General features: G+C 38.5%; 3 protein-coding genes across 8 annotated transcripts in view; 1 reads left to right on the forward strand and 2 right to left on the reverse strand.

The window, feature by feature from the left end:
* Window positions 1-61: 61 nt before the first annotated feature.
* On the reverse strand, window positions 62-17,481 carry dixdc1a (DIX domain containing 1a). Of its 3 annotated transcripts, none has more exons than XM_056373507.1 (16): window positions 17,393-17,481; window positions 10,913-11,091; window positions 6,773-6,930; window positions 6,519-6,664; window positions 4,232-4,321; window positions 3,928-3,981; window positions 3,776-3,826; window positions 3,420-3,524; window positions 3,245-3,298; window positions 3,060-3,152; window positions 2,451-2,528; window positions 1,736-1,897; window positions 1,513-1,579; window positions 1,246-1,354; window positions 933-1,041; window positions 62-668 (listed from the first exon to the last, which is right to left on the reverse strand). In XM_056373507.1, the coding sequence occupies exons 2-16, from the start codon at window positions 10,933-10,935 to the stop codon at window positions 585-587; spliced, it is 1,383 nt and encodes a 460-aa protein (XP_056229482.1). In that variant the 5' UTR covers window positions 10,936-11,091; window positions 17,393-17,481; the 3' UTR covers window positions 62-584. The 3 variants fall into 3 exon arrangements, with proteins under 3 accessions (XP_056229482.1, XP_056229483.1, XP_056229480.1); XM_056373508.1 differs by lacking the exon at window positions 17,393-17,481 and adding an exon at window positions 11,205-11,555 and having other exon boundaries at window positions 3,075-3,152; XM_056373505.1 differs by lacking the exon at window positions 17,393-17,481 and adding an exon at window positions 11,205-11,554.
* nkapd1 (NKAP domain containing 1) lies at window positions 17,034-20,830 on the forward strand. Its single transcript, XM_056373510.1, has 6 exons — window positions 17,034-17,119; window positions 17,409-17,485; window positions 18,471-18,553; window positions 18,708-18,848; window positions 18,984-19,037; window positions 19,739-20,830. Exons 2-6 carry the CDS (start codon window positions 17,417-17,419, stop codon window positions 20,181-20,183), a joined length of 792 nt encoding a protein of 263 aa, XP_056229485.1. The 5' UTR covers window positions 17,034-17,119; window positions 17,409-17,416; the 3' UTR covers window positions 20,184-20,830.
* Window positions 20,831-24,751: 3,921 nt separating this feature from the next.
* lrfn1 (leucine rich repeat and fibronectin type III domain containing 1) overlaps window positions 24,752-26,802 on the reverse strand; it is a 157,301-nt gene continuing 155,250 nt past the window's right edge. For all 4 annotated transcript variants that reach the window (XM_056373503.1, XM_056373502.1, XM_056373501.1 and 1 more), the window contains one exon: window positions 24,752-26,669. In XM_056373503.1, coding sequence (XP_056229478.1) covers window positions 25,769-26,669 — 901 coding nt within the window. In that variant the 3' untranslated portion in view covers window positions 24,752-25,768. The remainder of the gene's footprint in view (window positions 26,670-26,802) is intronic.

The following is a 26,802-nucleotide window of genomic DNA, read 5'->3' on the forward strand; positions in this document are numbered from 1 at the left end:
GCTAGGAGCTGGTGTACGGTGTCATTACCTGATGCTGTGGGAATAATTGACAACAAAATGATCCATGCAATAATTCATGTTTATTAAAACATCAGAATTGATGCAGAACAACAACATCAGTATTTGGCAATCTGGAACGTGTGAAAAATGCCAGTCAACACTTTTATTGAAAGAGTTGCATACTATGCACTGATTGCAGCTTTTTAGAGCACAGCTTATCACATATTATTTATTGTAAGTCACATTAACTTTCTTTATAATTCAGAGTTTCAGGTTAACATTACTGACCATCAATTGGTAGCCCCACATATTAAACTATGAGCTGCAAAACAATGTCTAGTATGCATTCCTTCAAAAAAAAAAAAAAAAAGTGGTACCCAAATGTCAAATTCAAGTCAAATTCTTCATATGAAACATTCACTTTTAAAACATGGTTTTATACTGAAACGGTGTTAGATCCATTGGTCCCAGTTAATTGTATTATAACTATTCGTTTTTATGGCATCACAAGTATTTTTTTCTGTGAAATCCTGGTCCAGTGGGAACAACTGAGGTTTGTAGTGGTGATCTCTGGTTTTTGGCCTCTACCTCCTCTCTCCGTGGTCCTCCTCCACCCACGCTACAATCTTCCCCTCCCAGCCAGGCACGACTGCTCCGTCCTGGAATACCTGAACAGCCAATACCAACATTTACATATCCAAGACAGACTCGCATCTATAATGTACAGCCAAAAGGTCTGCATAGAAACTGAAAATGATTATTCAGTGTTATCATATTCTCTGGGATGGAAGTCAGTCAGCCCATAGTGTTTTGAAGTATAGAGCAGGCACGGCTATTATTAGCATATCTTTCTCTTTAACTGGCATTTTACATTTGCCTGCTGAAGCTGATGTGAAAAGAAGTAGAAGCTATAATTTAAGTCCCACGCCTACCTCCTCTTTCACTGTGCCAAACTCCGGGTCAAGGGCCTTGAAGTGGTATCTGAAACTGCCTTGTCTGTCTACAGCGGCCTTGAAGTCACGTAGTGTCACTTCGCCCAGCCTGTAAGCACACACCCCCAGAGGCATTAAGCTTTTCTAATATAAACATTTAACTATCACAGCCACAGAAGCATCTATATATAGATTTGGTCATGCAAGAACCCAGCTCCAGCCCAAACAGCAATTTCATGCACACTCCAGTGAGGGAACAAACAATAAAACAATAATATAAACCTAGAGCAGCATAAAGTGTGTTTATTTTCACCTTTTTGGGATGTTAATCAGAAACGGAGTGAGCGAGCGATCAGTGAAGTAGAGCACTTTAGTGGATACAGCGGTGTCCAGTCCCGGGCTGCTGTGTGAGTGTGCCATTTCTGGAAATAATTACAAAAACAGCAAACATTGTTTTTCACAACCACAGCCAAATAATGCTCTCTCTGCACATAGCAATGTAACTGAATGACACAGCCAGAGATGAGATGTTGCAGAGGATGACAAATCCTAAACAAAACAAGGATTTTGTTTGTCTCACTTGAGCTCGGCGGCCAGGAGTCACGGTCTGTTGAGTTGGCTCTGCGTCCTGGTGATTTAAATTCCTCCTGGAGGAAGAACCAATTACTCATGGTAAACTGTCAGTTGCCATTTGTTGTTGACTCATCATTCATCAGATGACAGATGTGTTGCTACTTTTTAGATGTACTTTGAAATGGTGTGTGTGTGTGTGTGTGAGAGAGAGAGAGAGAGAGAGTGCGTACCCCTCTGTCTTGTCTGCGCTGGGTATCCGCTGAGTGTAATCGGTCCATGAGGCTGGACACACCCTGCTCCAGAGTGTCCAGGGTGTGATGTTGGGGATCGTGGCCAGAAAAACTGTCTCTCAAACTACGCAGTGCCTCCCTAACCAGCTGCAGCTCTTCACCCTGTCACAAACTCTTAATAGTCATACACGCTCTATAAATGTAGTTTTGATTTTCTATTTATTGTCTAGAAAAAAAAGCTGGTAGGTGAACATCATGAGATACTAAGTCAGATTTTTTACTCACTAATTCAAAATTATAATACTAAATTTGATTTATGACTTATTTCAGTTTAATACTTTGACTTTGTAGGCAAACGTTTGGGCTTATTATCTCATAAATCTGCTTAAGTTTCATCATTTGAACCTCTTGTAATTCTGACTTTGTTCTTCATAATTATGACTCTAAGCCTCATAATTATGACTTATTATGTCATAATTTTGACCTAATATCTCATAATTTCAGTATAATATTTCATCATTATGATCAAGTCAACATTATGCTTACTTACTATCTCATTTTTACTTACAGGGACTACAGTGATAACTTTTCTGCTATATTTCTGTCTTTCTGGTGGAAATCAGCTTTCATGCAATAAGACATCAAGTTGAACTTGGTAAACTGAAAATTATAGTATTACAAAAGAGCTGAAATAAAAATAAAAAAGGGCATGTACCGGTGCATTGTGTTGAAATGCTGGAGGAGATGTCGAAGCCACTGAGTTGCTGTAACCACCACTTTCACTCCTGAATGACTGTCAAACACACAACACTATATGTAAGTAAAGTGAGCGAGAACACAAAACACAATATGATGTACCCAAAATAAAAAGGTTACTGTTCTTCAACCCTTTTGATTACAGTCATAACCCTGGTCTCAATCAATCAAGCAATCCCACACAAAACTACTCAGGTTTCTGGAGTTTTTCCTCCATGACAATATGTTTATTGGACGGAAGCTTGGGTATCCTCCCTCACAAACAGCTGAAAAGTTGAGGAGTGAGTTTTCTGTTCTGTGTGCTAACCTGCTACAAAATCCAAAACAGCTGTTGCAGTTATATGGGGATCCTGAAATGCTTAGAACAGATAGAACCAGGAGACCGAGAGCCTTCAAACAACCTCTAATTTGTCTGAAGATTGAGTCAAACACAGACCAAAAAAAAAGTACAGTATTACTACCAAGGAGAAGCGCTCTATAAATAAAGATGATATATTATATAATTATATATATCTTTTACCTCCAACCATATATTGTGGAAATACTTGAAACACGTCATGCTCCATACCCGTGCAAGGCTGACCTCATGTGCCTTATGCTGAGCTTCATCCAGTTTTTGTTGCTGTTGCTGCAGTATCCTGTCCTTCCTCCCAAGTTGCTGCTATTATAACAAGAAAGATGGATGACATAAGTTTTCATATGCATGTGTGTATCTCAGGAACGCACTGAAATGTAAATAAAAAAAGACAATACCTCATATTCACTGAGTAATTTGTTCCGTTCACTCAACTTGTGTTTGAGCTCTGCCTGCAAACAGAAACATCAGTTTGATATATGAGGGCTATATCATTCTCACATAAACCTGCCCCCGCGGGTCAAGCAGTGCAAATATTTTATTGTGTCAAATGGAAATCATCACTTGTCTCACATTTTCCCCTTCCAGCTGATCTTTGGCCATGTTGCATCTCAGTAGTTCCTGCTTTAGCTGCAGCACATTATCCTCCTGCACCGCCAAGCGCTGCTGCAGAGCATCCTAATGAGAAAGAGAGGGAGATCAAAGAAACGTGCACAGAAGATGTGACTACAGATACATCCACCTATCGACAGCATACGCCCACCTCTAAGCTTTATTATCTTTATAAAGAAATGAAAAATATATGTTGTGTACGACAGAGCCTGTAGAATCCTCAATTTGGGAGGGTACACGAGTGAAATAGATTGAATTATATCCTATAATCCATTTTGATTCACACATAAAGGACAAAATTAGAGTAAGCGGTTTACCTTGATGGCCTGAATGTGACGTGCCTCTTGTTTGTGTCTCAGGAGTTCCCTCTAAAAGCCACACAAGTGAACAGAGAGACATTAGAGAAAGGGACTCTTTGCTCGTAAGGCAGCTCTTCTATACCAAACCTAATTACATTTACGTCCTGTACCTTGAGATCAAGGGCTTCCTCCATGCTTTGGTCCAGACGACTGCGGATTAGAACCTTCAAAGGGAGAGAGGGCATGAGCAGCGTAATTAGAGAATGGAAAAATGTCAGATTGTATGAGGAGGCAGTGGGCCTGTGTGACAGCGGGCTAGCAGTTTAGAGCGATTCATTCGTGCTCTACGGTATCCACTCTTGAGAGGAGTGATGGCTGCAAACCTCATCACAACAGAGGGGCTGACACTGACACTTCACAGAGAGAGGCGAGCAAGTGTTGTTTTCTTGAGTTAGCAGAGAGAGGGCACTGTACCAGCTGCTGTTCAGTGTTAGCCCGGTTATCTCCGAAGCTCACAGATCCATCCTGGTCCTCTTCAGGGAGGGAGCCATGGAGCAGTAGAGCCTGAGGACAAAACAAGAAGCCTGATATATTTCTGTATTTTGTATTTGTAAATACTGAAATTCTGTATTTTCATACTTGGCTGCTCAACAAGTTTTCCATTTCAGCTAATCAAGCCAATGAATTCAGTGAACTGAATCAAATTAAAGCAAATTGAAAAGCTCGTAGAGGTATACAGAGACTTCCTCTGCTCACCTACATCAACCCGTATATACACATCACCACGCACACATACACACATATTTAACCTCCTAGGACCTGGCGTCACATATGTGGACCTCACATTTTGGGTTCTCTAGACCACAATACTAACTTTTTCTCAACAAGGGCCTGGTGACCACATATGAGGATATTATACTGCCACTCAGTAATCGAAATTTAAAACTAATGTCCTCATATGTGGACATAATTTTTCTCAGGTCCCAATCAGCCTAAATAGCAAAGAATAGAGCTCGGGTCTTAGGAGGTTAAAGCATAAAACAAAAACTCTCCCCTGTTACCAAAATGATCCTTCCAAGTCTATTAAATTAATAATGAACAGTTTTAAGTTACACATTTTACAAGAGGGTGCTTATTTGCTCATTTGTATTACCTGTTAGTATTCTTAGTATTATCTTGGCATAGCAATATCTTCTTTGCTGTATTGCATTTGCCCAGAATTTGATTTCTTACATCAGCAGTGATGTGAGTCCATGTAAATCCCTGAAGGTCAGTGTGGAATAGAGAAAGGTCTAAAATGTCTAAAAGCAATTTTTGTTTCATTCATTTGAATCACTGAACAAATCTGAGATGTGGGTGGTGATTCAGATTCCTGGAACCAGGCTACAAACTCAATGTATAAGTGTCTTTAACTAAATTGGATCCCATAAAGATAAAAATATAGACAGGGCTGTACAGCTTAGCAAAGTGATTGCACTCAGTGTGAACATGACAGTATTATGTGGGAAGTTGACAGGTCTATTTCTGTAAAAGTCACTTCACACATCTATTTTAGGTTCTCTACAGCGTGTTGACTACAGTATGTCGACTTGTTAAAAATACTCCATCTTTGGATATTGTACAGACATGTGATAAAGATCTTTCTTGATCTATATCAATAAACTGGAGAAGAATATGGAAAAAACAGCACGTTCTCTTCACACATTTGGAGTCAGCAACTACTACATTTTAAGTTTGTGCATGAACTTTATGTGATGACTGCAGTACCTCCTTATCTTTATAATTTCACATAATTTCAACACTTTTTCCTCATATGATGTGGGATTATTATTATTATTTGGGATGTCCTGATGTATTCTTCTTATTTGTTATGTATTGATCTCTGTATATTGCCTGCTTTACTATCATCTGCACATGATTTATTTCACCATAAAGATGATAACATGGAAGAATGTGCTGGAAATATAAGCATGGGACTGAAACAAAAGAGATAATGGACAAAAAAAAAAAAAAAAACTGCATTTTACCAATTATTTACATTCAGATATATACTGTATGGACCCTGTGTACATAAAATACAAAATATTATAATATATTCAGTGATTGTTTTCATATTTTACAAACATTTGAAATATTGGACTCTGCAAATAAAAACATTTCCATTGCAATAGAGGCACCTGAGTAGCAACTTAATCATTAAATGTCACAGAGATAATTTTGCATAAACTTGTCAATAGCGGACAACCTGTATATTGATTTGTTGAGAAAAGATAGATAGGAGATGGTATTTTGAAGAAAGTCAAAACAAAGACAAAGAGAGGGCAGGTGAGTTTATCTAAGTGCCTTCATTATTCACCTTTATTTATCTCAAATTGGTGACTTGACAGGAATGCCAAATGTCCTTTGTTAGCTAAATATTTCAACATAGAAATAGAGGATAGAGAGCATCAGGTGTTAATGATGAATCTTGTTAGCCTGATACTCAGAGAGAATAGCCAGTTTTTTTTTATTCTTTATATCTATCATTCTTATTATTTTATTGCTATAAAAATCATTTTTAGTATAGTCTATTTGAATCCATGAAGAAACACTGCAGACGTGGGCAGGCGATCATAATCTGGAACCTGGCTTAAATTTCACTGTTTGCTAAATTTGAGCTGTGGACTTCCTCTGATGCATCTGTGGTCTTTGTGCCTTCTGTCAATATGTTCATAGCAGCGGTGCAGTTTGTTTTTCATGTGTGCTGTCATCAGGAACTTACCTGTAGGCGGAACACCATCCTCCTGGCCTCCTGCATCTCTTTCTCCAGCTGCTCCTGGTGGGCGTCCAGCTGCTCCTCCCAGGACTTCTCCTCCTCCTGCCCATCATGCCCGAGGGAGGGACACAATCCACAGAAAGACACCTCCTCTGAAAGGAAGAGATGAACATGGGGGGGGGGGGTGAGGCAAGGGAGTTTATGTTTGGATTCACTGCATCGTATTTTGCTCAACAAGTGCTGATGTGCAGCCAACCAACCTGTGACAGATTTTTTCTCTGTCAGCTCAGATTTGTCATCCTGAAGTTCCCCCTGGTCCTCAGACTGATCATGGATGGTTTCCTCTTTAGGGGTGTCAGTGGCCTGGGTGATAACATACTCCTCTTTGGGGGAGTGAGCAGGGCTGGCTGAGCTGAGACTGAAACAGATGGTGGGCACAGGCAGGAGTGAACGTTTGCATCTCCTGCCAAATGAATGGCAATAAATAAACCTAGCTACATAAAATGGAGATATACAATTTAATAACTCCCCAAGGAGGACAAAAATGTGAATTAATCCCATCTGGGCTAAATTTTTTTAATCTGATTTTAAACATGCAATGCCCATAGGAATACAGTGAATCACAGCTTATTAAACAAATAATAAAATGAATGAAAACACATCACAGAACAGGACTGAAACCTGTTCAGAGAATACACAGCCAGAACAAGAATTCTCCCTGTCATTTTCCCACAGGAAATTCTTTACATAGTTTGCTCCCCCTTTGGCCACAATTTCAAAACATAATGCTTGCATAGTTTTTTCTTAAAGACTGGTTTTCTTGCAGCTTATGAATATATGTTTTGTGTTTTTTGAGAGCAATGCTAGTGGCTTGAGGTTCAGGCCAACTGTCATCTTCACTATGCTGTGTTTGTAGAAATAAGATACAGCTACTGTGACCTGTGACCTATGGCATTATGCATGGTCCTTTAACAGGGGATTTCGTCTTTTTCCCTCTGTGTCTGTGGGAAAACAAGCCTGCGTCTGTGGAAACAGATCTAAACTCTGTGCTAGCAAAGGGATAGAAAAGCACCACAATTCATCACCCTGTTCCCGAGGCTAAAGACTAAGAAGAAAAAATATATAACAGTTGACTTAACCGTGGGATAACACTGTGTTGAGAAACCAGTGAATGTCCTGAAGGATTGCATTTGCACGGTCAAACATGTTCTTCCCATACATATGCAGTAAGATCTGGATTGTAGTCGATGAGATTTTCTGCTTATCTAATAGCATTACTCAGCACAAGCTAATATCACAACAGACAGCAAACAGTAACACTTGTATTATCTGTCACTTTTGAGTTCACACTGCCTCTGCATGGAATAATTGTGCATAATATTTCTGTGACTTATTCATCATAATGTGCACTTAAGGTCTGTTTTAGGACTAAGAGTCTGCAACAATACAGGTGAGAGCCTGTGAGATAAATGCTGATGTCAACATGTTAAATACTTAAAATAACAATGCTGACATGGAACTATAATGTTCACCATCTTCATTTAGCAAGTTAGCATGCTAATGCTTGCGTATTAACACTAAACACTCAGTTGGCTATTCATTGGACAAGGGCACAACAGTGCTAACCCCTACACCACTGTGCTGCCCTAAATCCCAATGTCAGAATACTAAATTGGTCAATTCATTGTTTTGATGCCCAGGTTAGAAAATTTGTTATTTCACAGCTTTTATTTCCTATTATTGATTATATCATATAACAGAACACTTCTGGAACACATCCCCACCCTTTAAATGTAGTTTACAACATTTGTAGATTTGTCTTGAGGTGACGTTATCTTACACATCATTGTTCCACTTAACTGGTTACCACTAAACTCTGGTGGACATTTTCATTGGTTGCTTTTTATTTTCAAATCCATTTGCTTCAACTATCCTTTATACTTTAAACTGCTTTTAGTTCCATTTAGATACATAGTCAACACCCTTTTATTTATTGTGCCATTAATTTCTAAGGAAATTGGAAGACATGCTTTTCAATTTAAAGCACCATCACACTGGAACAATTTGTCGAACTCACTCAGATCTATTACTACCTTTCATGGCTTTGTTGGCAGGGATAACTTATTTTATTCCATGTTAGTTTTGTAACTGAGATGTAGTGTGTGTGCTTTGGGAGTGTAGGAGAGCCTGTGTGTGTGTGTGTGTGTTTTTGTTGATGTTTGTATGCTAATTGTTTTGTGTCACCTGGATTATTTTATTGTACTATCATTACTGTTATTTATAAAGGAAATTATGTATTTCAAGGGGTTTATTCTCAATTACAAGTGATGCTGATTGGAATCTTTTGTTGGTATTTGGTCATAAACCAAACCACTGTTTGAACTAAAATACTGACCTGATGATGGTGCTAGATGAAGAGTCAGAGGGTCACCAAAGTCATTACAATTAAGCCTGAGGGGGACATGGATGTGTCAATGAAATTACATGCTAATCCGTCATATAGTTGTCACAAAAAAAGCATAAATGTCCACCTCATGGTGGCGCTAGAGGTAAAGTCAGGGGATGACCAAAGTCATTAGGATTGATAGTCTGGGCATCATGGATATGTGCACCAAATTTCATGGCAAATTATCCAAAAAGTGTTGAGATATTTCAGACTGGACACAGGTGATGGACCAACTGACATACCGAAATTTTTGTCCTGCTGCTAACATGTCCAAAAAAAGTATATACAATTTGTCATAGTGTGAACTTTTTAATTCAGGAGAGTAAAGTCATGTGACAGTTGTCAGGCTACAATCAGCACACTGAGTAACCTCTGGTAGTTATGTCATCCCAACTCCTCCGAAAGAGTAATTGCAACAGGTCACGTAAAAAAAATGAACTGAGCGTCTTATCAGATGCTGCTGTGATTATCCTTAAGTGTTTTTCACAAGGGGATCAAAGAAGCTGCCTCCTACTAATCTTGTCGTTGCAGATGATGACATTATCAAGATACCCTCTATCATTGTTTCAGACTGCAGTTCAATAAACTCTAACAAATGTATTTTAGATGCTAGCTTCTGATCTGTGGCACCAAAGGAACACATACATACAGACAGATTTGGAACATATGGGCTAAGCCAGAGATTAAGCACTGGGATTTGCAAGAGATGAGCTTCAGTGCAACAGATTAACATCATTTGATCAGCACTGGTGGAAAGTTACTACATACATTTACTCCAGTAGCTACTGTACTCCAGTGCAACTTTGAGGTACCTTTGAGTGTTTCCATCATATGTTACTTTACATTTATGCTTCACTATATTTCAGAGGGAAATATTGCACTTCTGACTCCACTACATTTATCTGACAACTGTAGTTACTCTTTTACTCGTAGATTTCACATAATAAACATATGATAATCTTAATAAATACAATTTATTGCTAGAACACTGAACCAGTCCTCCACAACCTTTTTGGCTTGTGGCCCCTTAGAAAACAGCAGTGTCTAGTTGGGACATTTCAGATGTCTAGCAGTTCTACCAAAGAAAGATCCCCCCTTTACACTTCTCAGATGGTTTCACTTAAAACAGTTTGACACCCAAAGAGGTAAAATGATGCAATGAATCATTTTAAAAATTCTTTAAAATAGTTGTGTGGCATAACTTAGATTTTTCTTCTTTCCTGTCCCATTAATCATCTCCAACTCTTCAGATTTATATTGTTTTTATTGTATTTAAGTAGTTAAATTCACTTTCACCTCAACCAGCTACAGCAGAAATATTCTGTTCATACACTGATGCATCAGTATTGATAATCTAATAAAGTTATCAATAATAATAAATCAATCAATCCTGGGGATTTTTTTCTGAAGTATGAGTACTTTAACTTTTGATAAGGATGGAAGACTTTGATTTAGAAGTTCAGTTTCTATATAGTGTTTGTTGTGGTAAACACAAAATCTTGGAAAAGATGGTGGCTTTTTAGAATATGTTCACAATCCAAAAGCCAGTTTTATCAAACAAAAATGTAGAAAAAAACACCCTTTATTTGCTGTTCCATCCTCTGAATCATGAAATGGAAGAGCCAGTAATGGAAGTTGGACTGTGGTTGCTAGGCAATAGCAGCTCAGCTCACACAGACAAATACAGGGACACACCCACACCTACTGCACTGTAAACACAGAACAATAACCTGCACAGTTTGGGTATCAGTCAGTTGTTATGGTGGCATATGTTTCTAACACCAAGACTGAAACACACAGACGCTGATCAAGATGATTAAGACGATGTATACTCTCATGAATTTAGGCCTCGTGTATTGTATATCTCCCTCCACTGATACACTCATGTATCGTAGACAAAAAGAGCAGTCTGTCTTCACGTAGAGAAATAATAATAATAATAAACAGCACTTACCATTTCATCTGTTTTGCTCCCATGCTGGTGTTCACAGGCTTAACCTCCCAGACAGTCGGAGCGCCGCATCTGGGTGATGCCCTGCTTCTCAGTTAGGACCATAGCCCAAACACAGCCAGAGGCAGCAGGGAGGGGAGCAGCCCTGAAAGCAGCAACCAGAGGAGTCTCCACGTCGCACACTGTGTTCAATCAGACATAACAGCACATTCAAATCCTCTCCAGCAGCATATTCCTAAAAACATAAAGCTCCAAATCCCAAACACAAGCCCTGAACCCTTCCCCTAAATCATACCAAGGCTCAGTCCTAGCTGGCAGAGGCAGAAAGAGAGAGACAGAGGGAGAAAGGATTGGGGCTCAGCAACACCAGCGACTGAAGTCTGCCTGGTTTCTCATTGCACTCGCCTTGTGGTTGAGCTCACCAGCTCCCATTCACGAACACAATGTTTTTTGTTCCTTGCGGACAAGAACTGATGCAGCCCTTGTGCATCTTTTTCACCCTTTTTTCTCTGCCGGTCTGTTTGCATTTATTGCCTCCGCCCTCCCTCCCTGCCTCCTTCCCTCTTTCGCTTCTGCTCGGTCGCACTGGCTTTGTATCAGTCTTCCCTTCTTTCAGTGAGCGAGGATGTCAGACATGGCTCTGTCTGGGTGTGTTTACCCTCCCCCCTCTCCCTCATTCCTCCTCCCTCCTTTCCCCACTGCTCTCTCCTTTCATGAGGAGGAGGAGGGAGATTCTCTCCTTCTCCTTCTCTCTCCTTTCCCTGTGCTTTTTCTGTACTGTATGTCACTGCAGCTAAAATGAGAGCCAGCACATGGATGGAAAAAGAGACATGAAAATCTATATGATGAACTCTTTTGTTTGTTGAAAAAAAATCACAAGCTTGCAAAACAACAACCACACAAGCTGAAATGAGAGGTTAATGATATATTTACACAGTCAGTATAGAGTTCTTTGAGAATAAACAAATGGAAATTGGTATCTATAGGACGCACACACATCAGCCTACAATTACAGCTCTTTTCACAGCAGTCATGGTTGTGTAGCATATGTAGTAAACAGTGTTTTTAATGCAATTGTGACAGGAATCCTTAAAAAGACTTATTTAGAAAATACACCAAAACATCAGAGCCAGATGAAACCTCAAATGTAAAAAGTGTCAACATTATAATTTGAGCAGCAGGCAGCAAGAACAAAAGGTTTTCTACGACATGTGTTAAGTACTCCTTTGAGAAGCGCTTTGACTGAGCACACTGTCATTAAGCTGTTAGAAAATGTTGCTGGTGTCATCAGCAAGAATGTCAAATAGGTCTCAACGTGGCAGCTTGCAATCCTGCCCAGAACAAAATGACACTGTCTTAAATTCTGTATGAGCATCATCAGCATATGCTCCAATGAACTATTTTACTGTAGCGTGTTAACACAGAGCCATGAAAATGCCGGCTAAAGCAGTCCTAGATTTATGTCATCAATATACCTTATTGTGTTGGCTATGCGGAATGGCCCATCTAAGAATACTTATATTATGTTATTAGATTAAAATTATTGCTAAATTAATGATTAAGCATCACATTTTGCAAGGCAGGGCTAATTTTACTATTCATTATAGTTTTGGGTAGTTTAAACTTTAATAATAAATAATAATTACTTGATGATCTTATTTTGAATTAATGATCTGCATCTGCAAAGTAACTAGTAAATTCAAATTACTTTCCACCACTGTATTTCAAACATGCATGTGTGTCTAGATTAGATTGATTTCCTATGACATGACTGAGATGTGCTGATTTTCTTTTCTTTTTTTTGGACACCAGAATGAAACCAGCTATCTAGAATACAATTAAAAATCATAGGAATTTGTTAAGAGTGAATTTCAAATCCTGTTTTATACTCCATAGTATCTCAACATTATTGCAGCATGTTAACACATGTTAATTGGTGAGCTACAGATGTGTTACTGGTCGGTGTATTTTATTACCTCTGGACAGAGCCAGGCTAGCTGTTTCCCAGGCTAAGCTAACAGACTGATGCCTGTAGCTTCATATTTCATGTACAGACATGAGGATTTCCTGATACTGATCTTCTCATCTAACTCTCGCCAAGAAAGCAATTAAGTTTCCCAAAATGTTGAATTATTCCTTTTATGTTGATCAGTATTTATGCATAATCATTGTCACTCAAATTAATGATTCTCATCATATTACGGCAACTGGTATTAAACTAATCAAACTGTTTTTACTTTTATTTAATAGACAAAAGAACGAGCATAGTTAAAAACTATTCTGAAGGAATATGTTCCCTTAGGTTTGTAATTATTCACACTGTGTCTAGGATTCACTGTCTTTTGTAATCCTCAGATGCATAAATTCACTGTGCGTCAGCTGTTTTTGTCAAATATTTGGTTGAAATTTGCAAAACTGCCAACTGGAAAACACAGGAAAATTTGGCTATGCTTTTCCTGTGAAAACAAAAGTGTCCGTCGAGGCAAGAAAATCAAAGTGGCTGCTGTATCCACCTACAGTCTCTGATATTGTTGGGCAAGGATTAAATAGATAAACTCAAAGTGGGACCATGCAGCACTCAGTCCATGTAATATTTGCAGAGAATAAGTAGTGCATGAATATGGGACAAAGTGAGCTGCTGGTGAAGCGTTGATATCAGTTTGACATTCAGTAACTTCTCATTTCTATTCTTTTCAGCATTACTTTCAATGTTTTTGCTCCAGTATTAAAAAGACAAGGACAAACTCAGGTAACAGGCAGACAATGAAGACTTGGCAGACCAAGATATGACTGAGGGAATTGGGGGAAACAAGGTGTTTCTTTAACAGAGAATATTCAATGGCTGCATGGATGATATATAAGGAGTGACTTTGTTGTTCAAAGTGTGGTGGGAAAGTCATTCCACCACTGGGGAGCCAGGAGGTGGGAAGGAAGCCGGTTTGCCACAGGGACAGCATGCAGTCAGCCAATTTGTAAATCAAATGAGCTGCTCAAACAGAACATATTGTTTGCATGGTCACCATGGATTCTGATTGTAAATTATTATTGTGCCTGCTATGAAACAAGAGGTACCAATCTTTTGTATTTCACTGACCTTCAAGCAGATATGTATGAAGCACCACAGAATGATAAGACTTTGTCCCTGGGAATCTCATCCCATTTTTGTTGTCAAATACAATTTGTAAAAGGAAGTCAGTGGCTGTTTACGTTTATTGTTTGGGTGATAACAGCGTATTGTGAGAAAGTTAATTGAAAGTCAGTCTGTCGTTATAAATCAGCTGTTGCCCAAAAAAATTCATGCATCAAAAAAACTATTTGGCTCGGATATTATCTGAAAATTATCAAGCCCTCAGAGCTCATTCTTATGTCAAGGCACATCCTCCTAAATTTGCTATTTGCTTAACAGAAAATGTTTGGAAAAGTTTAATCTTCATATGAATAACAAAAATATTCAATCATGCCCTATCTTTAGAAATCTCAGATCTACTTTGATACACACCAAAACATTCCTGCCAAGTTTCACTGAAACCTGTCAACAAATGTTGTTATATATAATCATGCTTACGAACAAACAACAGGCAAAACACAAATCTTCAGTGCTGGAAGAGCTATTTGTATCCTTTACCTAACTAAAAGTAATAATATAACAGTATAAAAACACTCTATTACAAGTCAAATGCCTGCATTCAAACCCATAAAAAGAACAGAGGTATAATCAGCAAAATGTAATCAAAGTAAAAACATTTTTTGAGAAAATAAAGAGAATTTTTTTCCGTATAAGGAGACATTTTCTGCTTTTTATCAGACAGCTATTTTTTGTGTCAAATATTGTTCACAGTGCTTTGTACTTGGACTTGACAGGTCTGAGTATCTTGACAAAAAAGGAAGCGTGGATAAGGAGAGATAAAAAAAAAAAAACCTAACAAGGTCTAGCTTCTGAGTTAAAAAAAAAAAAAGCCCATTGTGGTAAGGGTGTTATCAAGGCTCAAGATAGATGGATGTATTGGACAATCCTACTTCAAGATTGAACTCACTCTACCCACTTTACATACAAATATGTAGGTAGCTCTGTAAAATTAGTTCATACAGGAACAAGATGAAACTTTGATTCCCACAGGGTAGCTGGGAACACACAATCGTCTTCTCACTCAGTGATAACACGGAACAGCTTCATACATGTATCAAAGTAGACTACTTATTAAAACCACTAATTAGGCTACCACTAAATTAAACACCATACTCTTCATCATGTTATGCCTTTAAAATATTGGCTTACCAGGTTATTTGAAATAGGCTGAAGCCTAATTAGTTTTACAAAATGACATATCTTTGAACATTTTGCACATAGGCTATGTTGATAAAATGCATATGTATTTTACATTGTTTCCACAGTCTTTTGGATGGCTACTCTTAAAGCTAGGGCCAAATATATCATTGTGTGTAACACTCTGAGGACTTTGCATTGTAGTATATTGGTTGCCTGAAGTGATGTAGCATATTTATATGTGGGTATAAGTCAAGACAGGTCAAAGCCTAAGCACAAAGTAAGACTGGAAGCAGGGGGATATGATAGAATACTTTTTGTGAACTCATATTATTTCCATTGGTATTTTTATTCAGTTGTATTTATTTTTTATTTTAAGTTAACAGATTAACAGTTAATAGATAACCTAGATCTATCATCACACTTCAACAGAACTCAAAATGGCTGATCTGTATATCTTGTGTAAATGACACATTTAGACATTGGACATTAGACATTCTGGTCTCATTGGCGCTGTTGAGACCTATTGTTATAGCCTACCTGTCCTCACACTAAGTGAAACTGTCAGCCTTGCACATTCTTATAATGCTGAACCAAAAAAGTGATTCTTGTTGTATTTGTGGATAGCTCTGCTACAAGATATAAATGTAACACCCAGTTACCTAGCTACAATTTTGACATACTTATACCTGAGTAGTTTCATTGTATAGTACTTTGTACTATACTACTTTTTACTACTCTAAACGTATTTGATATAGCTTTAGTTACTTTGCAGGTCAAGATTAATAATAAAAAATATTAACCAACAAATAAATATCCAAGTATTATTATAGGATATGACTTTTAGGCAACGTATAAAGTAATTCAAATGACAGCTGCAACTAATGATTATTTTCATTGTTGATTAATCAGCTGAATACATTTTCATAATTTAGTCTATAAAATGTTATATGTAAGTGTTGAAAAAAAAAACAATCAGTGACAAAAGTCCCAGAAGCGGCAACTTCCAAATGTTCCACATTCCACATTTGAAAATGTGGAATTAGAAAATCTCTGGTACTTTTGCTTGTAGAATGACTGAAATGATTAACTGATTATCAAGATAGTTCGTTGTTGTTTTGTTTTTTGTTTTTTTTTGATTTACCACTAATTGCATCACTAATTAAAATTATCCCCATATTTACCTATTACAAAATTAAACTGATACACACATTCATGCATCAATAACTTTAACCCAATAATATTTTATAGTTACATTATGCTGAAATGGCTACTTTGATCTTTTACTTAAGTAACATTTTCAGTTTTAATTGTATGGGAGTATTTTATATTGTTGTATACTTTTTAAAGAATCTCATTAACTTCTTCCGCAACTCTTTGTGTGTGCCCCTGTAAGCAATAAAACTCCACTACAAATTCACAGGCTTTAGCTTATCCAGTTGTTAGGGCTAACTTTTTTTGCAAAATAATTGGGTATGTAAACATCAAGTGGAAACCAGCACCATGTCTTACACCCTAAGTCCTCATTTCTCTTCTCTTGTTCTTTTTAGCAGGCTGTTGTATTTGTCTGCCCTGATTTTGTCTGCGAGTTACACAAAAATATCTGGATCTTTTTAGCTTGCTAAGCAATGTGAGCCATTTATTCCGTGTATAAAAGGTTGATAATTAGCTATGGATTTTATTAGTCGGCTACTGTAAAAAAAAAAAAAAAAAAGCCTATTTACTGCTAAAGTCAAGATTTAAGACAAATATCAACCATTTTAGTGATTATTTTATATTAATGATATTGCTGTTGAATATTGCTGGTGAACCCTTGGAACAGCACAGGTCTTTCCAACGTTCAGTGACGTACACTGTACGTTACCGTTACGTACGAAAAAAAGCGGAAGTACCAGCAGAGACTGAGCTACGTTTTGTTCCTCTTGAATGCTACTCGTTTTGGAAAGGTACTGTTTGTACACATTGACGAAATGATGGTGAAAGTGTACAAGTAGTAGTAGTGGTCTGTTGTCCGTAGCGGACTTTAAACAGGTTAATTCATAGGCCTATTACTTCAATTTTATCTGTTTATCTGATTGTCCAACACTGTTAGCTAGCAAGCTAGGCTAACAGGCGAGACTTCGTTTAACAGCTATCACGTATTTGGAAGTTAAGCTGTTATTTCTGCCTTATTTTAACGTTTATTAACCAACAATCTGTTTTGTTTGTCGATTACTTACACGACTCTCATGTCAGGTGTCGCCATGTCAAAGCAGCCGTTGGGGAAAACCTTGTTGAGGAATGTAATCCGCCACACAGATGCCCACAACAAGGTGCGTTTGAGTTCACATGTTCGTGTAACAAGTGAGAAACACACTCAGTTGTCGGTTTATTAGATACAAGTAGCTAGTAGCTGACCTGACCCCGTGAAAGTCATAATGGTCAGTTTTTATTAAAACTGATTAAGAAAGGTGATGATTCAAGTGTATGGTCATTTTTTAGGATGTTGTTTGTGGTGATTTTGTTTGTTGTATTTGGGTATGTGAGGGTAGACTAAATAACCATATAAACTGGCAACTGAGTTTGGCTATGGTGGGAAACAAGACAACACTGTTGATTTATTCTCTGTTCCACATAATGTCAGAAAATTGTGTAAAATGCCCATCAAAATTTCTTAAACTCTATGGTGCAATCAACACTCTGAAAGTTATTTGGTGTACTATAATATAAAAAAAGAAATGCAGCAAATCAGCATATTGTATAAACCTTGGAATCGGTAATGCTTATGTATTATAATGTTTAAAATATCATTTAAATAATTATCAAAATAGCTGTCAATGTTCTGCCCATCTATTTAAATAAATTAATTGTTTCAGCTCTAATAAGTTGCATGTTTGAGAAAAAAAGTAACTTTTCATGTTCATGTGATGCCAGGATGGTTTAATTTCTCTCATGATATGGTTTTGACAATGTTCTTGAAAATGAGGGCTCAAGGGAAGTTTGATCCTTTAAATAAGCAACAACCTGCGCATGGATCAAGGTTTTGGGTTTTTTTCTGGTAAAATGATCTGGTTACCTTGCAAATATCACTGAGTTAAACTATAATTGTAAGTAATACTGATATTTGGCAGCCTTGAGCATGTACACAAATTGATTTGCAGGATTTTTCTTTACCCACAAGTGTTGAGGAATGTATAAAACCTCTGGAAATATTTGAATCCATTATAATTTTGCTTTTGGCAAATTCAAATTAGGCAGTTGGTGTGTGTGTGTGTATCAGCAGTTTTTAATGTACTCACTGATGTTGACCCACTGCAGATCCAGGAGGAGATGGAGATGTGGAAAATGCGAGGCTGGGAAACGTCCCACAACAAACATTTTTCAGATACAGAGTGTGCGAGGTAGGAACAGTGGATGTCCCTGTTTAATTTGAGCCACCTGGACACAAGAGACACCAAAGCTCAATTGGAACTATATTTCATAATGTAGCTCTCACTTCAGAGAACTGTTACTGTATGTTGGCTTGCTGATATATTAATAGTGGTTGTGTTCCAGGGGGCGTATGCACTGTGATCGAGTACCATATGAAGCTAGAGACCTAAGTCGAGGCAGAGAGCGAGTCTCTGAACACGACGACCGAGAGGCTCGATACTGGTCTCGCAAACTGTATGAATTTGAGGCCAAAGATCCTGACAGGTACAGTTTATGGTATAATCTTCTTTTAAATACAAGTGTTTTTGCTTTCATGGAAAATGACTGGAAATGGCGAACATTTGAAAGCAAATAACAATAAAAACTGACAAATCTTTATTTTATGTGCTCCCAACACAGGTGGGGACATAGTGGCTTTAAGGAGCTGTATCCTGAGGAGTTTGAAAGTGATAGGTAAGCAAAAATGCAGCGCTGCTTATCTGAGCAACAGATTTTAACTGAGCTACATATGCAACTCTGATCTTAAAGGGGCAATCCAGTGGTTTAGCACTGTACTTTCATGAAATTGGAATTGTAAAACCATCTCCAGTGTGGGCCAAGCTCCATAAAATCCGGATCCTTCACTTCCCACAATGCAGCTCGAGAGCATTTTGCTATGTTGTGTTCATGTCACATCAGATTAATTGTAGTTATGAGCTTCTGACTTGTAAATAATGTTCGCATCTAACAAAACAAATATGGACTGCGTGTAATTCAACGCAAGTTTAATATGTGGTGATGATGTGAACACTTCCAGTCAATAACATGGGAATTTGCATCTCTACTATCGACCCTGTGTGACATGTGGCATTAGATACTGTCTAGCAAATGCCACGTCTTTTAAACTTCATGCTATTATGTTTCTGTTAAAAAATGAGCTCCAAGCCAAAGCTGAGATAACCCTGATGACACCATGAAGGATTCATTTTTTTCAGACTTCTACAACTTTTCATAGGGTGAGTACTGCTCCTGATGAAAAATAAAATGATCTGATGTGTGAAATTGGTGGATTGCTCCTTTAAGTCATTATTTGATGTCTTAAATCCTACCAAGGCTTTGTCTAGCCTGTATTTATTCTGTTCAATTTGTTTTGTTTTTTTTTGTGAAAAAAATAGAGCTACAAAGAAGCTTTTGCGCCATAAAATGAAAAGGTCAAAGTCGGATACAGAAGCAAGCTTGTCAAAACACTCAAAAAAATCCTCTCGAAAGAAGAAAAAGAAAAAGAAGAAGAAAAACGGGGAAGTAAAGCGAAAAAAAACGAAGTGTTCAAGCAGTGACGATAGTAGTGACGACAGCAGCGTTACCAAAGACAAACAGAGGAGAAAAAGGACTAAAAGTCGACGTAAGGACAAGAAAAGTGCAAAAGCCAGAAGGAGAGATGATGACAGCAGCTCAGGGGACAGTGATGACGGAGGAAGGGAAAGACAGACTCACAGTCGCAAAAAGAGTAAACAGGACTCCCACAAAGACTCAGACTCGGGGCCAAACTCAGAAAAGAAGAGGAGGAAAAATTGGAGAGCAGCCGGTGAGGAGAGCTCAGATCATAGTTCTGCTGACTGAGATGCACTGACATGGACAGATGCACAACTCAGGTAACGAACAAGAAAACTACTGCAGATCCCTTTGTTCCCCTTAACCGAACAGAGGGCTTTTCACTGTATGGCCGTTCTGTTTTGTACTTTGTTAGACATCAACAAGCCTGTGCTGTCGGCCCTCACTGTGGGCGTTCTGTGTAGCAATATCACATCACCTCTGCAGTGGCTTGAAGTACTTTGTACAGCAGTGCAGGCAGCAGGCAGCGTGAGGAGTAGGTGGTGGGGTATCCTCATGAAGAATTCTCTCGACTGCAGGCTCATTGATTGATCTCTGACTCTCGCCTGAGACTGTCAGCCTAACGTGGAGACCATCTGTCCTGAAATAACCGCTTTTTTAATTTTATTTAAGAAAGAAAAACAGTAAAATTATGCAACTTTCCTCACTGGTTACGATAGAATGTCCATGTGGTTTTAATCATGTTTTTTAGTTTTGTAAATTTTAATATTTGTATGCAGCACATTGTCATTCGTGAAAAATAAACATCTATTTTTCTGTTTTCTGAAATGATTTTTGTTTTTTAAAACAGTTGAATATTCAGTATATATTTTTTTTTAAAGAATAACTCTGTGCTAAAGATGTCTGTTTATTAAAAAAAAAAAAAAAATTAAAAACATCAATTCACACTGTTGCACTGGTTGACACGTACCGCTAGTATACTAAGCGGCTGGGCACCAATTGTGTATCTATCCACAGCTGAAAGTAGTGCCTGACAAATTTCCTCCTATGTAAGTAATATTTGCTAAAACCTACACCTTTTAATTATTTAATTATATCTGTATATTTATGACCCGTTTTTAAAGATTTACATGGTTTTGGGCCAAGTGTCACAGACGAGGTATGGAAGTCAGACAGTAGTGAAAGGCTGACTAACACTGTTGGTTTTGATGTTTTCATGGGATTTGTTGATGATAACAAAAACTGAATATTGCCAGCCTTATCCTCTCACAGAAATGGTTATACATGTTAAACCATGTGTCATAGATCTGACATTTTCATTTTATTCCTGAACATATTGCAGTAAAAATATGAAAACCACCATTTCCACCCGTCTGCTCAGATTCTGTCAGTTTAGAACATTCACACAATTTAGGAGCCAAATAAAGCAATGTAATGAGATGCTAGTGGAAGTCTAGATAGCTGAGTTAATAATTCACACTTGAATACTCTGAAATAACCTCTGACATAAAACAAAAAAAAAAATACATTTACAATTTGAGGTCTTGTTATTTTTCTTGATTTGTCAGGCTGTTTGTAAAGAAATAAACAGGTTGGTTTCCTCTTCGTAGACCATCATGGATCAGATGTCACTGCAGTTTGAACACGCACATCTATTCAAGATGCAGAAGACACACCTTAATAAGCTGCTACTCATGATCAAAGTGAATAAATGTAGAGCTTTATGGAAGTGCTCTTTGACTGCTAAGCTAGTCAACGAGCACTCAGTGGTTCAGGTCTGTACTGAAAAGCAGCAGAGTGCCTTCCCCTGAAAGGCCTTATTGCTTAGGGATTCTAATACATTGGTAGGATTTAAAGCCTGAGAAAAAGACTGAAAAACACCAAACAGCCGCAAGCATACAAATTTAACACGACATTCAAACAGCACTATTTGAACCAAATGAACATCATCTGTGTCGCTGGTAGGTTTCTTCTTGACACTACATTTGTATTTTCACATTTTTTTGACAGTCTAAATAAACCTGGTAACAAGTAGTAGGCCTGTGCCATCTGGGTATTTTTAGATAATCGGATGCTGAAGGAAGTGTTGGTAAACCATTTCGAAAGTGTGTGTACTGCAAATGCCTGAAGCACTTTGCTGAGTCTGTGTCAATAGGCTAAGTGTTCTCTCTAAGCAGCAGAGAGTGGGCTGTTTTGAGCTTGGCTGCAACTGCCCAGATCTTGGAAGTGGAAAAAAGCAGATGAAATTCGACTGGTCAAATCAGTGTTGACAGAGGTTTTTAAAAACACATTGTCTAGGTTAATAAGCATCTGGCAGGAGGGCAAAATCCATAATTGAATGTGTATTTATAGCCACATATATCTAACTTAGTCAGAATTCTATTATTTAGAAACTAATAAATAGATCATTTCTGGCTCCGAGGATTTCAATATTATTCAGTTGGTCCATCGCCTTCATCCTGACTAAAATATCTTAACTACTGGATGACTTGGCAACACCTCAACGAATATTGCATGGCTTGCCATGAAATGTTATACAGACATTAATGTCCCCCCAGGGTGAATTGTAATAACTTGATTAGCAAATGGTAGCATGCCTTCTTGCTAAAGTAAGATGGTTTACATTGTAAATATTACCTGCTAAACATCAGCATCTTAGCCTTGTCATTTTGAGCATGTTAGCATGCTTGCGTTAGCATTTAGCTCAAAGCAGCACATCAAGTACAGCCTTGCAAAACCACTAGCATGGGTGTAGACTCATAGAATTAGAAATAAATGCAAAAAAATTAGATTTTTTTCCTGCTTTGCATCTTGCTACATTATATATTATGAGATATTTATCAACAATATGAAGTGTAACTTTTTGCTTATATCTGTTACTGCAAGTGTCCTCAAATGGTTGCGATGACAGCAGTTTCCACATTTCCCAAGTAATGAAACACTACTTCTCCTAATCCCAATTCTCTCCACAAAAACTGTGTACAATGTGTCTTGATTTACATTTTCAGATTCCACTTCTCAAATCAGAAAAAGGAGTGTATTTGTACAAATATCACAGGTAGGTTCAAGGCAAACCATCAGAACAAGGGTCTGTCTGGGATCAAAATCATGTACCTATATCATGTTTAAGTATGATGAACATTAGCCTATCACAGAAAAAAATGATATAAGTTGGCATCAGCGTTTGAGCTTCACCACAGTTAGAATAGGGTTTGGTGAAAAAAATAGATAAGTCTTTACATTTTATACTCACTCAAACAGGTTCAGATTGGACATTTCAAACACATATTATTATGCATTGAACAAGCAGTGGGATCTTCAGTGAAAAAAAATCACACAGTCACTCAGAACTGCTGATGAGACAAAACACACTTTGCTCTTTCCCAAGTGTTTGCTAGTTTGGCTGGCCAGGACGATTTTGGAGCCTGGCTGAGGTCTCAGCCTCCTCCTACCTAAGCAGATTTTGTGTTGAATTATTACAGATAGGAGACTGGAAAGCATCAGCATTAAATGAGGAGATGGACGAGGGTTGAAAAATGTGTGCACCACAAATTGACAGCTTAGCATTTACACCCCGAAGTTAAGTCTTCTTCTCGTTGGAAAAAAACAATATTTCAGGTTATGTAAAATGTGAGTGGTTTTGGCTGAAAACTGGTTAAGTGTGATGAAGAGAAAGGAAAGGGATGACCCCGTTCTTAGACTCAATCCTCTCTGTCACTGAGGATGCAAATTGAAGAGGAATTAAAACCTCCAGTGTGACTTATCTCTATGCTCCATGTTTTATCTGTGTGCTGTCCACGCAGCTGTTTGATCTCTGCCTGTGCTAAGTAGCTGCAATCAGAAGGAGAGGGTGGTTTCTGTAGCAGCAAACAAATATCCCTCATCCACCCTGATCATATCTTTTCTCGCTGTCATGTCTGCTTTTCACCCCCCATATTAAGCATTTATAGGCAGTTTATAAACAATTACAAATGCTTTATAACACACTATAAGATGGTTGTAAGGATATTATGGGAAATTTTTAGTGTTTATGGATGGATTTGTCAACAACTCGTCTTTTGAGGCATCTGTAGCTTGTGTATTTAGTTAATGAATGATTTACATACGTTCATTACATTTTGATTACATTTGTAAATGAAGTATGAACAGAACACCATCTTCTGATGAAGGCCATGGGGTGAGGATTTGTGTATGTATCTAATCATAACATCAAATATGACTATAGCAGTGGTATACTTGTGTTATCAAACATTCGTCATTCACCAGTAACGGATGCTTCACAGGAGGCGTAATAGTTGCTGACAAATACCTTAATAAACACTTGAAAACGTGTCCTTACATCTGCTCACAACTACATCACAGTGATTCATAAATTATTTGTTAAGTGTTTACTGCTTATAAATGATGAATAGGGGGAGGTTAAAGTAAAATCTTAATTCTTTTTCAATATCTAAGCTTTCAGGCAATTCAGAATTAGAGCTTAATAAAAACTAAACTTTAAATGCCACATGTGATGCACATTTCTGCTAAATACGGTTATTAATGCATCCTCACTGCAGTGTGCAAGTAATTAGGAACCTTACAGAGCTTTGTCTCCCCCTAGTGGTGGGCAACTGATGTTACACCCTTGTTAAAACAGCTGGCTGCATTTGAATTCAGCATCTCAACGTCCAGTTATCATGTCCCTCGTCGTCCCACACTCCACTCTGCTCCATGGCCGTCGCGCAGCTTTCACAGAGGCCTTATAAATAGTACTCAGTACATCAAATATTCATCATCTCTATTCGTGAGTCCCTCTCTGCAGCAGACACATATTGCTGCTCCTGAAGCACAAGAAGGAAACGTCACTTACACAGTTAACCCACACAAAAAATTTAATACCCTTCGTGAGGGGATAAATGGTCCAAACTTTGACATACTAAATAGGGAGAGGTGTGATGACACAGGTTTTTAATGTAAAAACTTGCAGCCAACACCCAAATGCTTTGTAAAAAGTCATGTGACATATGACTTACTTACTTACATAGTTAGTACACATACACCAATGTTTTAATATACTTATATATGTCTTTTTGTTTGTTGTCTTTTTATCTAGACCAGCCAGATACAGTACCGATTAATATACAGTCACATCTGGGACAATACCTATTTAACATCATATAGTCCGACTGCCGAGGAGGAATCCACAGCAGGTTTCCAGGTCCATCCTCTCTATGCTAACATTAGAAATCGGCATGTGTAAAATTCTGTTCTTTTTTTTTTTTTTATTATTATTATTGTATAGACTGGTGGTGATACTTGTCCTTGTATCTCGTGTCTTCTGTGCAAAAGTTTTTTTTTTTGAAAGAACCCAAAACATGATTGACATAACAGGATACCTGGCTGTTCACTTTACAGTTATGATGAAGTTTTTTTTTTTGTTTTCTTTTTTTTAAATTTTTTTTTTTAAACAATTCAACAGTCACATCCAGATGCCACACCCTTTGCCATGTCACAGAAAAAGGAGAAAATTAAAAATCCAAAATAATGCTTCCCATTATCAGGGTGGGAGGCAATGATAGAGAGGAAGGTTTATGACTACAGTGAGCAGCATCCTCCATTCGTTCATTTTTTTAGAATAAGGCACCGCTGCATAAAGAAAGGACATGGCCAACAAACCTCTCTGGGAGTATGATGGGGAGGCAGGATGAAGGGAGACTGTGTTCTTCTCCAGCAACTCACAGAAAGTTTGCATGTGTAAGTAAATGTGCTTGTGTTTATCGTTTGCTGTGTGCAGGAAAAGTGTGCGTTATATGGCATGTAGGCATATTTGTGTTTTTACATGTGTGTGTTTGTGTGTGGCTGAGCCATTTTTTTCAGCTACACTGTTTTCCTCAGACTGTGCTCTCAAGCATCCACTCGGTGCTGCTGAATGTAACTCTCCTGTTGGCGAGCGGAGATGACTCCACGTTGAGCTGGTTGGTGGACTTGTGCCACCTCGTCCTCGCTCTGCGTGGGTAACTATGACTCTGAAATATGGAGTAATCCCCACCGTCAAAAGAGAATCTGTGCCTAGTTCGTGCCAGCTCATTAGGGAGCAACCCCATGTTGGCCAGGGTACTTTTCTTGTCCTTGAGCCTGGGAGCCTCCTTGGTGCCAGCATTGGGACCTATGAGACACAGGGACATGGTGGAGCCCGTCAGGCTACTGTCTGTCTGCGTGTCCTCAGACGGGGGACCAGAGCGCTGTGCATCCAGGCTGGTTCTTCTCTTCATCTTGTCTACAGTCAGCGGAGGCAGCTCCACCTCCAGGATGGCAGTAGTGGCAGCTGGATCCTCCTTCTTCTCATTGTCCACTCTCAGCACCAGCGCCATGCACTCTTTGGGCGCCTGCGCTTCGCGCTGGCCCTCATCAGAAGGCTGCTTGGAGATGGAGCGCTGGAGCCGCTGCTGGCTGCCGTTGGTCTGTGAGTGCATGCTGGAGCTGACCTTGGTCTTGCTGTCCTCTGGGCTGCTGTAGGTCTTGTAACGGATCATCAGGATGATGATGAACACCAGCACTGAAGCAACAATTATACCACCGATAATGATGATCATAGTGCCTCCCAGGAACTGACTGTGCATGAAGCGGCACTGGCTGACCTCACTGGCCGTGTGGAACTGTACGCAGCCAACCACACGTGTGGCTGTTAATGATGTGATACCATCGTCATAAACCGCCAGCACACAAAGGTCATACTCCCGCCCCGCGGCCAGATCATTGATTAAGAAGTTCTTACTGGTAGATGGGATCATTCTGCAGAGGAAAGAAACATGATGACGATGTAGAGGATTAATCATCAGAATTACAACACCCACATATACTGATTTGCATAAGGTGTATTAAATCACACAAAGGTGTCAGTTCCACACAACAAGAAGACAACCGG

This window comes from Seriola aureovittata, chromosome 4 (genome assembly GCF_021018895.1).
Source record: "Seriola aureovittata isolate HTS-2021-v1 ecotype China chromosome 4, ASM2101889v1, whole genome shotgun sequence".
Lineage (NCBI taxonomy): Eukaryota > Metazoa > Chordata > Actinopteri > Carangiformes > Carangidae > Seriola > Seriola aureovittata.

Coding starts and splice junctions, on each gene's coding strand:
- dixdc1a (XM_056373507.1), bottom strand. CDS start 10,935: ATGGGAGCAAAACAGATGAAATG. Junction 4,322..6,518: donor GGATGGTGTTCCGCCTACAG/GTAAGTTCCTGA, acceptor TTTTGTCCTCAG/GCTCTACTGCTCCATGGCTC. Junction 3,153..3,244: donor AATTACTCAGTGAATATGAG/GTATTGTCTTTT, acceptor TTGTTATAATAG/CAGCAACTTGGGAGGAAGGA.
- nkapd1 (XM_056373510.1), top strand. CDS start 17,417: ATGTCAAAGCAGCCGTTGGGGAAAACCTTGTTGAGGAATGTAATCCGC. Junction 18,554..18,707: donor TCAGATACAGAGTGTGCGAG/GTAGGAACAGTG, acceptor GTTGTGTTCCAG/GGGGCGTATGCACTGTGATC. Junction 18,849..18,983: donor GAGGCCAAAGATCCTGACAG/GTACAGTTTATG, acceptor CTCCCAACACAG/GTGGGGACATAGTGGCTTTA.